This window comes from Telmatherina bonti (assembly GCF_933228915.1).
Source record: "Telmatherina bonti genome assembly, chromosome: 17".
Lineage (NCBI taxonomy): Eukaryota > Metazoa > Chordata > Actinopteri > Atheriniformes > Telmatherinidae > Telmatherina > Telmatherina bonti.
This window is the reverse complement of record NC_136615.1, coordinates 1234824-1248983: the sequence shown is the minus strand read 5'-3', so window position 1 is coordinate 1248983 and position 14160 is coordinate 1234824. Positions and strand designations below refer to the sequence as shown.

General features: G+C 55.3%; 1 protein-coding gene across 1 annotated transcript in view; it reads left to right on the top strand.

The window, feature by feature from the left end:
• slc31a1 (solute carrier family 31 member 1) overlaps positions 1 to 2188 on the top strand; it is a 40124-nt gene extending 37936 nt beyond the window's left edge. Inside the window, exon 5 of the mRNA XM_079256664.1 lies at positions 931 to 2188. Within this exon, the coding sequence (XP_079112790.1) occupies positions 931 to 1132 (202 nt within the window). The 3' untranslated portion in view covers positions 1133 to 2188. The remainder of the gene's footprint in view (positions 1 to 930) is intronic.
• The last annotated feature ends 11972 nt before the right edge of the window (positions 2189 to 14160 follow it).

Genomic DNA, 14160 nt, shown 5'->3' with positions numbered 1-14160 from the left:
CACACACACACACAGAGCTGGAGGCGGAGCCAGCATGTAAATCTGACTGATGTGTTTACTGTCAGATCAGAGATTGACAGGCACTCTGTTGGGGGGGCAGAGTCTGCACAAAGGCCCCGCCCTCTAGGATTCTCTCACAGGTAAACCACCTGGTTCTGATCCGTTTTCTGGAACCGGTCAAGGTTCTGATCCCAGCTCCGGGCCTAGTCCTAAATCTGGTTTTGGCCTCTTGGTTCTGGCGTTATTGGACCCTGTCTTGAGATTCTCGGTTTGGAGGATCTCGCCACAGGAAGCCTTGGGGGACCTTTCTTCTTCTGTGGTGGTTTTTGGTTTTTTAAAATGTTGGTTTCAGTCTGCAAATGCAACCTGCTGTCAATGCTAATGTTAATAGGAACATGAATCTGTCAATGCTAACGCTAATGCTAATAGGAACATGAATCTGTCAATGCTAATCCTAATAGGAACATGAATCTGTCAATGCTAACGCTAATGCTAATAGGAGCATGAATCTGTCAATGCTAATGCTAATAGGAACATGAATCTGTCAATGCTAACGCTAATGCTAATAGGAACATGAATCTGTCAATGCTAATGCTAATAGGAACATGAATCTGTCAATGCTAATGCTAATAGCATGAATCTGTCAATGCTAATGCTAATAGGAACACAAATCTGTCAATGCTAACGCTAATGCTAATAGGAACATGAATGCAGAAACATGTTAGCTAACAGCTCATGAAGCTAACAGGTAATCCTAAACTGCGTATTTGTTTCCTCTGCACTGATTTAGTTAGCTGTTAGCATTATCTGTTAGCATTTTAACATTTTTGTTGTTTTTGTCTCCATTGCTAAATGCTAAACTGGTGCTAACAAACAGCTAAAGAGCCTGAACACTAGCAGCCATGCTAACGCCTGTTTTCTCCCCCTCAGGCAGCGGATGCTAAGCCCCTCCCACTTCCTGCAGACGCTGCTCCACATTGTCCAGGTGGTTGTGAGCTACTTCCTGATGCTGGTCTTCATGACGTACAACGGCTACCTGTGCATCGCCGTGGCGGCCGGCGCTGGCATGGGCTACTTCCTGTTTAGCTGGCGGAAGGCGGTGGTCGTTGACATCACAGAGCACTGCCACTAGCTTGCATCAAAACTAATTCTAACACACATGTGCACCCTGTTAGCAGCGAGTCAACGGACCTAGAACCACGTAGTCATCACACGACGTTACCATGGTAACGACACCACCAGACTCTAGGCTAGCGGTTAACCCCACAAAGCGACGAGCTTGTTTTCTACGGTAACTTTAAACTCCTGCTGGTAGGAGAACCGGCCAATCAGAGTTCAGGTCACCTCACAGGTTCTAGCCAATCACCTGATCCCATTGTTTAGTGCCATGGTAACGCTAGCGATGTAGCTCTGTTAGCATGGTTAGCATCGAGAGGTAGCATTTAATCACATCTGATCAGACGAATGATTGGTTTTTTTATCAGCTGACTTGTACGACACCTAACCTTTACGATTTGTTTACTTCCTGTTTACCTTTTGTTGATGAAGTTTTGTTTTTTTCATGAAAAGGATTTTAGATTTTCTCAGATGATGTAAAACTGATAAAAACAGAACTGCTCCTGTTTCTCTGGATGGTCCGGCCTCCAGCAGCTGATCCTCTGTTTGCACTTTGTTCGCCCGCTGCCTTACCGCCACCAGCCGCCACACCTGCTGCTGTTCACTGAGCAGGTGCCGTTGTCGTGGCGATGGTCTGGATGACTGGCGTCTCGGTCGTCATGGAGACAGTTTGGAGTCTTAGCTGCTTCAGTGTTGCAGGTGTGACGTGTGATTGCCTCAACCAATCAAAGATCAATGTGTTGTGATTGTTATGAATTTTACTGATTCATGCTGTGGTGGGCGGGGCTTCTTTCCTGGACCAATGAGATTGAAGAGACAAGTCAGAGGATGGCGCGTCCTCAGCTGGTTTCTCTATGTTCACACTAACAGCCAATCAGGACCCCACATCTGACCTTGGGGTCTTGGGCCTGGGAACGGGAACTGGGCCTGGGAACGGGAACGGGAACTGGGCCTGGGAACGGGAACTGGGCCTGTTCTTTGATTGCTGATGTTGTGAAAGAAATATTTTTCTGGATGTTAAAGTGTATAAAATGCTGGAATGAAAAAGAAAATAAAGTTTCAGTAGAAGATGGAGGAGTTCTGATCAGTCTGACCGCGTTTTAGATCCTCTGACTAAACAAGAACTGCATGAGGAACTCCTCTCTCCTCCTCTCTGTTCCACGGTGAGGAGGAGACGACTACCGTTACCATGGCAGCTGAACAAACAGGACTTTAACATGACGGAGATGGAAGAAGAAAACGCTCCACAACCAAACAGAAGATGGAAAATCAGGAATCAGAACGAGGAAGACGTTTGTGAAGCGGACCGGTCTGGAGGAAGGAGACGGAGTGGGACTTCCTGAAGACACAGAGGAGACGGAGACAGACGGGTGGGACTTCCTGAAGACACAGAGGAGACGGAGACAGACGGGTGGGACTTCCTGAAGACACAGAGGAGACGAGACAGACGGGTGGGACTTCCTGAAGACACAGAGGAGACGGAGACAGACGGGTGGGACTTCCTGAAGACACAGAGGAGACGGAGACAGACTGGTGGGACTTCCTGAAGACACAGAGGAGACGGAGACAGACGGGTGGGACTTCCTGAAGACACAGAGGAGACGAGACAGACGGGTGGGACTTCCTGAAGACACAGAGGAGACGGAGACAGACGGGTGGGACTTCCTGAAGACACAGAGGAGACGGAGACAGACGGGTGGGACTTCCTGAAGACACAGAGGAGACGGAGACAGACTGGTGGGACTTCCTGAAGACACAGAGGAGACAGAGACAGACTGGTGGGACTTCCTGAAGACACAGAGGAGACGGAGACAGACGGGTGGGACTTCCTGAAGACACAGAGGAGACGGAGACAGACTGGTGGGACTTCCTGAAGACACAGAGGAGACGGGACAGACGGGTGGGACTTCCTGAAGACACAGAGGAGACGGAGACAGACTGGTGGGACTTCCTGAAGACACAGAGGAGACGGAGACAGACTGGTGGGACTTCCTGAAGACACAGAGGAGACGGAGACAGACGGGTGGGACTTCCTGAAGACACAGAGGAGACGGAGACAGACTGGTGGGACTTCCTGAAGACACAGAGGAGACGGAGACAGACTGGTGGGACTTCCTGAATACACAGAGGAGACGGAGACAGACGGGTGGGACTTCCTGAAGACACAGAGGAGACGGGACAGACGGGTGGGACTTCCTGAAGACACAGAGGAGACGGAGACAGATGGGACTTCCTGAAGACACAGAGGAGACGGAGACAGACTGGTGGGACTTCCTGAAGACACAGAGGAGACGGAGACAGACTGGTGGGACTTCCTGAAGACACAGAGGAGACGGAGACAGACTGGTGGGACTTCCTGAAGACACAGAGGAGACGGAGACAGACGGTTTGGACTTCCTGAAGACACAGAGGAGACGGAGACAGACGGTTTGGACTTCCTGAAGACACAGAGGAGACGGAGACACACTGGTGGGACTTACTGAAGACACAGAGGAGACGGGACAGACGGGTGGGACTTCCTGAAGACACAGAGGAGACGGAGACAGACTGGTGGGACTTCCTGAAGACACAGAGGAGACGGAGACAGACTGGTGGGACTTCCTGAAGACACAGAGGAGACGGAGACAGAATGGACTTCCTGAAGTCACAGAGGAGACGGAGACAGACTGGTGGGACTTCCTGAAGACACAGAGGAGACGGAGACAGAATGGACTTCCTGAAGACACAGAGGAGACGGAGACAGACGGGTGGGACTTCCTGAAGACACAGAGGAGACGGAGACAGACGGGTGGGACTTCCTGAAGACACAGAGGAGACGGAGACAGACGGGTGGGACTTCCTGAAGACACAGAGGAGACGGAGACAGACTGGTGGGACTTCCTGAAGACACAGAGGAGACGGGACAGACGGGTGGGACTTCCTGAAGACACAGAGGAGACGGGACAGACGGGTGGGACTTCCTGAAGACACAGAGGAGACGGAGACAGACTGGTGGGACTTCCTGAAGACACAGAGGAGACGGAGACAGACGGGTGGGACTTCCTGAAGACACAGAGGAGACGGAGACAGACGGGTGGGACTTCCTGAAGACACAGATGAGACGGAGACAGACTGGTGGGACTTCCTGAAGACACAGAGGAGACGGGACAGACGGGTGGGACTTCCTGAAGACACAGAGGAGACGGAGACAGACTGGTGGGACTTCCTGAAGACACAGAGGAGACGGAGACAGACTGGTGGGACTTCCTGAAGACACAGAGGAGACGGAGACAGACGGGTGGGACTTCCTGAAGACACAGAGGAGACGGAGACAGACGGGTGGGACTTCCTGAAGACACAGAGGAGACGGAGACAGACTGGTGGGACTTCCTGAAGACACAGAGGAGACGGAGACAGACGGGTGGGACTTCCTGAAGACACAGAGGAGACGGAGACAGACGGGTGGGACTTCCTGAAGACACAGAGGAGACGGAGACAGACGGGTGGGACTTCCTGAAGACACAGAGGAGACGGAGACAGACGGGTGGGACTTCCTGAAGACAGAGGAGACGGAGACAGACGGGTGGGACTTCCTGAAGACACAGAGGAGACGGAGACAGACTGGTGGGACTTCCTGAAGACACAGAGGAGACGGAGACAGACGGGTGGGACTTCCTGAAGACACAGAGGAGACGGAGACAGACGGGTGGGACTTCCTGAAGACACAGAGGAGACGGAGACAGACGGGTGGGACTTCCTGAAGACACAGAGGAGACGGAGACAGACGGGTGGGACTTCCTGAAGACACAGAGGAGACGGAGACAGACGGGTGGGACTTCCTGAAGACACAGAGGAGACGGGACAGACGGGTGGGACTTCCTGAAGACACAGAGGAGACGGGACAGACGGGTGGGACTTCCTGAAGACACAGAGGAGACGGAGACAGACTGGTGGGACTTCCTGAAGACACAGAGGAGACGGAGACAGACGGGTGGGACTTCCTGAAGACACAGAGGAGACGGAGACAGACGGGTGGGACTTCCTGAAGACACAGAGGAGACGGAGACAGACTGGTGGGACTTCCTGAAGACACAGAGGAGACGGAGACAGACTGGTGGGACTTCCTGAAGACACAGAGGAGACGGAGACAGACGGGTGGGACTTCCTGAAGACACAGAGGAGACGGAGACAGATGGGACTTCCTGAAGACACAGAGGAGACGGAGACAGACTGGTGGGACTTCCTGAAGACACAGAGGAGACGGAGACAGACTGGTGGGACTTCCTGAAGTCACAGAGGAGACGGAGACAGACGGGTGGGACTTCCTGAAGACACAGAGGAGACGGAGACAGACGGGTGGGACTTCCTGAAGACACAGAGGAGACGGAGACGGGTGGGACTTCCTGAAGACACAGAGGAGACGGAGACAGACTGGTGGGACTTCCTGAAGACACAGAGGAGACGGGACAGACGGGTGGGACTTCCTGAAGACACAGAGGAGACGGAGACAGACGGGTGGGACTTCCTGAAGACACAGAGGAGACGGAGACAGACTGGTGGGACTTCCTGAAGACACAGAGGAGACGGAGACAGAATGGACTTCCTGAAGTCACAGAGGAGACGGAGACAGACTGGTGGGACTTCCTGAAGACACAGAGGAGACGGAGACAGACTGGTGGGACTTCCTGAAGACACAGAGGAGACGGAGACAGACGGTTTGGACTTCCTGAAGACACAGAGGAGACGGAGACAGACGGTTTGGACTTCCTGAAGACACAGAGGAGACGGAGACACACTGGTGGGACTTACTGAAGACACAGAGGAGACGGGACAGACGGGTGGGACTTCCTGAAGACACAGAGGAGACGGAGACAGACTGGTGGGACTTCCTGAAGACACAGAGGAGACGGAGACAGAATGGACTTCCTGAAGTCACAGAGGAGACGGAGACAGACTGGTGGGACTTCCTGAAGACACAGAGGAGACGGAGACAGAATGGACTTCCTGAAGACACAGAGGAGACGGAGACAGACGGGTGGGACTTCCTGAAGACACAGAGGAGACGGAGACAGACGGGTGGGACTTCCTGAAGACACAGAGGAGACGGAGACAGACGGGTGGGACTTCCTGAAGACACAGAGGAGACGGAGACAGACGGGTGGGACTTCCTGAAGACACAGAGGAGACGGAGACAGACGGGTGGGACTTCCTGAAGACACAGAGGAGACGGAGACAGACTGGTGGGACTTCCTGAAGACACAGAGGAGACGGAGACAGATGGGACTTCCTGAAGACACAGAGGAGACGGAGACAGACTGGTGGGACTTCCTGAAGACACAGAGGAGACGGAGACAGACGGGTGGGACTTCCTGAAGACACAGAGGAGACGGAGACAGATGGGACTTCCTGAAGACACAGAGGAGACGGAGACAGACGGGTGGGACTTCCTGAAGACACAGAGGAGACGGAGACAGACAGGTGGGACTTCCTGAAGACACAGAGGAGACGAGACAGACGGGTGGGACTTCCTGAAGACACAGAGGAGACGGAGACAGACGGGTGGGACTTCCTGAAGACACAGAGGAGACGGAGACAGACTGGTGGGACTTCCTGAAGACACAAGAGGAGACGGAGACAGACGGGTGGGACTTCCTGAAGACACAGAGGAGACGGAGACAGACTGGTGGGACTTCCTGAAGACACAGAGGAGACGGAGACAGACGGTTTGGACTTCCTGAAGACACAGAGGAGACGGAGACAGACGGTTTGGACTTCCTGAAGACACAGAGGAGACGGAGACAGACTGGTGGGACTTCCTGAAGACACAGAGGAGACGGAGACAGACGGTTTGGACTTCCTGAAGACACAGAGGAGACGGAGACAGACGGTTTGGACTTCCTGAAGACACAGAGGAGACGGAGACACACTGGTGGGACTTACTGAAGACACAGAGGAGACGGGACAGACGGGTGGGACTTCCTGAAGACACAGAGGAGACGGAGACAGACTGGTGGGACTTCCTGAAGACACAGAGGAGACGGAGACAGACGGGTGGGACTTCCTGAAGACACAGAGGAGACGGAGACAGACGGGTGGGACTTCCTGAAGACACAGAGGAGACGGAGACAGACGGGTGGGACTTCCTGAAGACACAGAGGAGACGGAGACAGACTGGTGGGACTTCCTGAAGACACAGAGGAGACGGAGACAGATGGGACTTCCTGAAGACACAGAGGAGACGGAGACAGACTGGTGGGACTTCCTGAAGACACAGAGGAGACGGAGACAGACGGGTGGGACTTCCTGAAGACACAGAGGAGACGGAGACAGATGGGACTTCCTGAAGACACAGAGGAGACGGAGACAGACGGGTGGGACTTCCTGAAGACACAGAGGAGACGGAGACAGACGGGTGGGACTTCCTGAAGACACAGAGGAGACGGAGACAGACAGGTGGGACTTCCTGAAGACACAGAGGAGACGAGACAGACGGGTGGGACTTCCTGAAGACACAGAGGAGACGGAGACAGACGGGTGGGACTTCCTGAAGACACAGAGGAGACGGAGACAGACTGGTGGGACTTCCTGAAGACACAAGAGGAGACGGAGACAGACGGGTGGGACTTCCTGAAGACACAGAGGAGACGGAGACAGACTGGTGGGACTTCCTGAAGACACAGAGGAGACGGAGACAGACGGGTGGGACTTCCTGAAGACACAGAGGAGACGGAGACAGACGGGTGGGACTTCCTGAAGACACAGAGGAGACGGAGACAGACGGGTGGGACTTCCTGAAGACACAGAGGAGACGGGACAGACGGGTGGGACTTCCTGAAGACACAGAGGAGACGGAGACAGACGGGTGGGACTTCCTGAAGACACAGAGGAGACGGGACAGACGGGTGGGACTTCCTGAAGACACAGAGGAGACGGAGACAGACGGGTGGGACTTCCTGAAGACACAGAGGAGACGGAGACAGACGGGTGGGACTTCCTGAAGACACAGAGGAGACGGAGACAGACGGGTGGGACTTCCTGAAGACACAGAGGAGACGGGAGGGACGGGTGGGACTTCCTGAAGACACAGAGGAGACGGGAGGGACGGGTGGGACTTCCTGAAGACACAGAGGAGACGGGACAGACGGGTGGGACTTCCTGAAGACACAGAGGAGACGGAGACAGACGGGTGGGACTTCCTGAAGACACAGAGGAGACGGAGACAGACTGGTGGGACTTCCTGAAGACACAGAGGAGACGGAGACAGACTGGTGGGACTTCCTGAAGACACAGAGGAGACGGAGACAGACGGGTGGGACTTCCTGAAGACACAGAGGAGACGGAGACAGACTGGTGGGACTTCCTGAAGACACAGAGGAGACGGAGACAGACTGGTGGGACTTCCTGAAGACACAGAGGAGACGGAGACAGACGGGTGGGACTTCCTGAAGACACAGAGGAGACGGAGACAGACGGGTGGGACTTCCTGAAGACACAGAGGAGACGGAGACAGACGGGTGGGACTTCCTGAAGACACAGAGGAGACGGAGACAGACTGGTGGGACTTCCTGAAGACACAGAGGAGACAGAGACAGACTGGTGGGACTTCCTGAAGACACAGAGGAGACGGAGACAGACGGGTGGGACTTCCTGAAGACACAGAGGAGACGGAGACAGACGGGTGGGACTTCCTGAAGACACAGAGGAGACGGAGACAGACTGGTGGGACTTCCTGAAGACACAGAGGAGACGGGACAGACGGGTGGGACTTCCTGAAGACACAGAGGAGACGGAGACAGACGGGTGGGACTTCCTGAAGACACAGAGGAGACGGGACAGACTGGTGGGACTTCCTGAAGACACAGAGGAGACGGAGACAGATGGGACTTCCTGAAGACACAGAGGAGACGGAGACAGACTGGTGGGACTTCCTGAAGACACAGAGGAGACGGAGACAGACGGGTGGGACTTCCTGAAGACACAGAGGAGACGGAGACAGACTGGTGGGACTTCCTGAAGACACAGAGGAGACGGAGACAGACGGGTGGGACTTCCTGAAGACACAGAGGAGACGGAGACAGACTGGTGGGACTTCCTGAAGACACAGAGGAGACGGAGACAGACTGGTGGGACTTCCTGAAGACACAGAGGAGACGGAGACAGACGGGTGGGACTTCCTGAAGACACAGAGGAGACGGAGACAGACTGGTGGGACTTCCTGAAGACACAGAGGAGACGGAGACAGACTGGTGGGACTTCCTGAAGACACAGAGGAGACGGAGACAGACGGGTGGGACTTCCTGAAGACACAGAGGAGACGGGACAGACGGGTGGGACTTCCTGAAGACACAGAGGAGACGGAGACAGATGGGACTTCCTGAAGACACAGAGGAGACGGAGACAGACTGGTGGGACTTCCTGAAGACACAGAGGAAACGGAGACAGACGGTTTGGACTTCCTGAAGACACAGAGGAGACGGAGACAGACGGTTTGGACTTCCTGAAGACACAGAGGAGACGGAGACACACTGGTGGGACTTACTGAAGACACAGAGGAGACTGGACAGACGGGTGGGACTTCCTGAAGACACAGAGGAGACGGAGACAGACGGTTTGGACTTCCTGAAGACACAGAGGAGACGGAGACAGACGGTTTGGACTTCCTGAAGACACAGAGGAGACGGAGACACACTGGTGGGACTTACTGAAGACACAGAGGAGACTGGACAGACGGGTGGGACTTCCTGAAGACACAGAGGAGACGGAGACAGACTGGTGGGACTTCCTGAAGACACAGAGGAGACGGAGACAGAATGGACTTCCTGAAGTCACAGAGGAGACGGAGACAGACGGGTGGGACTTCCTGAAGACACAGAGGAGACGGAGACAGACGGGTGGGACTTCCTGAAGACACAGAGGAGACGGAGACAGACGGGTGGGACTTCCTGAAGACACAGAGGAGACGGAGACAGACGGGTGGGACTTCCTGAAGACACAGAGGAGACGGAGACAGACGGGTGGGACTTCCTGAAGACACAGAGGAGACGGGAGGGACGGGTGGGACTTCCTGAAGACACAGAGGAGACGGGACAGACGGGTGGGACTTCCTGAAGACACAGAGGAGACGGAGACAGACGGGTGGGACTTCCTGAAGACACAGAGGAGACGGAGACAGACGGGTGGGACTTCCTGAAGACACAGAGGAGACGGAGACAGACGGGTGGGACTTCCTGAAGACACAGAGGAGACGGAGACAGACTGGTGGGACTTCCTGAAGACACAGAGGAGACGGAGACAGACGGGTGGGACTTCCTGAAGACACAGAGGAGACGGAGACAGACTGGTGGGACTTCCTGAAGACACAGAGGAGACGGAGACAGACGGGTGGGACTTCCTGAAGACACAGAGGAGACGGAGACAGACGGGACTTCCTGAAGACACAGAGGAGACAGAGACAGACGGGTGGGACTTCCTGAAGACACAGAGGAGACGGAGACAGACGGGTGGGACTTCCTGAAGACACAGAGGAGACGGAGACAGACGGGTGGGACTTCCTGAAGACACAGAGGAGACGGAGACAGACTGGTGGGACTTCCTGAAGACACAGAGGAGACGGGACAGACGGGTGGGACTTCCTGAAGACACAGAGGAGACGGGACAGACGGGTGGGACTTCCTGAAGACACAGAGGAGACGGAGACAGACGGGTGGGACTTCCTGAAGACACAGAGGAGACGGAGACAGACGGGTGGGACTTCCTGAAGACACAGAGGAGACGGAGACAGACTGGTGGGACTTCCTGAAGACACAGAGGAGACGGAGACAGACTGGTGGGACTTCCTGAAGACACAGAGGAGACGGAGACAGACTGGTGGGACTTACTGAAGACACAGAGGAGACGGAGACAGACGGGTGGGACTTCCTGAAGACACAGAGGAGACGGAGACAGACGGGTGGGACTTCCTGAAGACACAGAGGAGACGGAGACAGACGGGACTTACAGAAGTCACAGAGGAGACGGAGACAGACGGGACTTCCTGAAGACACAGAGGAGACGGAGACAGATGGGACTTCCTGAAGACACAGAGGAGACGGAGACAGACGGGTGGGACTTCCTTAAGACACAGAGGAGACGGAGACAGATGGGACTTCCTGAAGACACAGAGGAGACGGAGACAGACGGGTGGGACTTCCTGAAGACACAGAGGAGACGGAGACAGACGGGTGGGACTTCCTTAAGACACAGAGGAGACGGAGACAGACTGGTGGGACTTCCTGAAGACACAGAGGAGACGGAGACAGACGGTTTGGACTTCCTGAAGACACAGAGGAGACGGAGACAGACGGGTTTGGACTTCCTGAAGACACAGAGGAGACGGAGACAGACGGTTTGGACTTCCTGAAGACACAGAGGAGACGGAGACAGACGGTTTGGACTTCCTGAAGACACAGAGGAGACGGAGACAGACTGGTGGGACTTCCTGAAGACACAGAGGAGACGGAGACAGACGGGTGGGACTTCCTGAAGACACAGAGGAGACGGAGACAGACGGGTGGGACTTCCTGAAGACACAGAGGAGACGGAGACAGACGGGTGGGACTTCCTGAAGACACAGAGGAGACGGAGACAGACGGGTGGGACTTCCTGAAGACACAGAGGAGACGGAGACAGACGGGTGGGACTTCCTGAAGACACAGAGGAGACGGGACAGACGGGTGGGACTTCCTGAAGACACAGAGGAGACGGGACAGACGGGTGGGACTTCCTGAAGACACAGAGGAGACGGAGACAGACGGGTGGGACTTCCTGAAGACACAGAGGAGAAGGAGACAGACTGGTGGGACTTCCTGAAGACACAGAGGAGACGGAGACAGACGGCTTGGACTTCCTGAAGACACAGAGGAGACGGGACAGACGGGTGGGACTTCCTGAAGACACAGAGGAGACGGAGACAGACGGGTGGGACTTCCTGAAGACACAGAGGAGACGGAGACAGACGGGTGGGACTTCCTGAAGACACAGAGGAGACGGGACAGACGGGTGGGACTTCCTGAAGACACAGAGGAGACGGAGACAGACTGGTGGGACTTCCTGAAGACACAGAGGAGACGGAGACAGACGGTTTGGACTTCCTGAAGACACAGAGGAGACGGAGACAGACGGGTGGGACTTCCTGAAGACACAGAGGAGACGGAGACAGATGGGACTTCCTGAAGACACAGAGGAGACGGAGACAGACTGGTGGGACTTCCTGAAGACACAGAGGAGACGGAGACAGATGGGACTTCCTGAAGACACAGAGGAGACGGAGACAGACTGGTGGGACTTCCTGAAGACACAGAGGAGACGGAGACAGATGGGACTTCCTGAAGACACAGAGGAGACGGAGACAGACGGGTGGGACTTCCTGAAGACACAGAGGAGACGGAGACAGACTGGTGGGACTTCCTGAAGACACAGAGGAGACGGAGACAGACGGGTGGGACTTCCTGAAGACACAGAGGAGACGGAGACAGACGGGTGGGACTTCCTGAAGACACAGAGGAGACGGGACAGACGGGTGGGACTTCCTGAAGACACAGAGGAGACGGAGACAGATGGGACTTCCTGAAGACACAGAGGAGACGGAGACAGACGGGTGGGACTTCCTGAAGACACAGAGGAGACGGAGACAGACTGGTGGGACTTCCTGAAAACACAGAGGAGACGGGACAGACTGGTGGGACTTCCTGAAGACACAGAGGAGACGGAGACAGACTGGTGGGACTTCCTGAAGACACAGAGGAGACGGAGACAGACTGGTGGGACTTCCTGAAGACACAGAGGAGACGGAGACAGACTGGTGGGACTTCCTGAAGACACAGAGGAGACGGAGACAGACGGGTGGGACTTCCTGAAGACACAGAGGAGACGGAGACAGACGGGTGGGACTTCCTGAAGACACAGAGGAGACGGAGACAGACGGGTGGGACTTCCTGAAGACACAGAGGAGACGGAGACAGACGGGTGGGACTTCCTGAAGACACAGAGGAGACGGAGACAGACGGGTGGGACTTCCTGAAGACACAGAGGAGACGGGAGGGACGGGTGGGACTTCCTGAAGACACAGAGGAGACGGAGACAGACGGGTGGGACTTCCTGAAGACACAGAGGAGACGGGACAGACGGGTGGGACTTCCTGAAGACACAGAGGAGACGGAGACAGACTGGTGGGACTTCCTGAAGACACAGAGGAGACGGAGACAGACGGGTGGGACTTCCTGAAGACACAGAGGAGACGGAGACAGACGGGTGGGACTTCCTGAAGACACAGAGGAGACGGAGACAGATGGGACTTCCTGAAGACACAGAGGAGACGGAGACAGACGGGTGGGACTTCCTGAAGACACAGAGGAGACGGGAGAGACGGGTGGGACTTCCTGAAGAAACAGAGGAGACGGGAGGGACGGGTGGGACTTCCTGAAGACACAGAGGAGACGGAGACAGACGGGTGGGACTTCCTGAAGACACAGAGGAGACGGAGACAGACGGGTGGGACTTCCTGAAGACACAAGAGGAGACGGAGACAGACGGGTGGGACTTCCTGAAGACACAGAGGAGACGGAGACAGACGGGTGGGACTTCCTGAAGACACAGAGGAGACGGAGACAGACGGGTGGGACTTCCTGAAGACACAGAGGAGACGGAGACAGACTGGTGGGACTTCCTGAAGACACAGAGGAGACGGAGACAGACTGGTGGGACTTCCTGAAGACACAGAGGAGACGGAGACAGACGGGTTGGACTTCCTGAAGACACAGAGGAGACGGAGACAGACGGGTGGGACTTCCTGAAGACACAGAGGAGACGGAGACAGACTGGTGGGACTTCCTGAAGACACAGAGGAGACGGAGACACACTGGTGGGACTTACTGAAGACACAGAGGAGACGGGACAGACGGGTGGGACTTCCTGAAGACACAGAGGAGACGGAGACAGACGGGTGGGACTTCCTGAAGACACAGAGGAGACGGAGACAGACGGGTGGGACTTCCTGAAGACACAAGAGGAGACGGAGACAGACGGGTG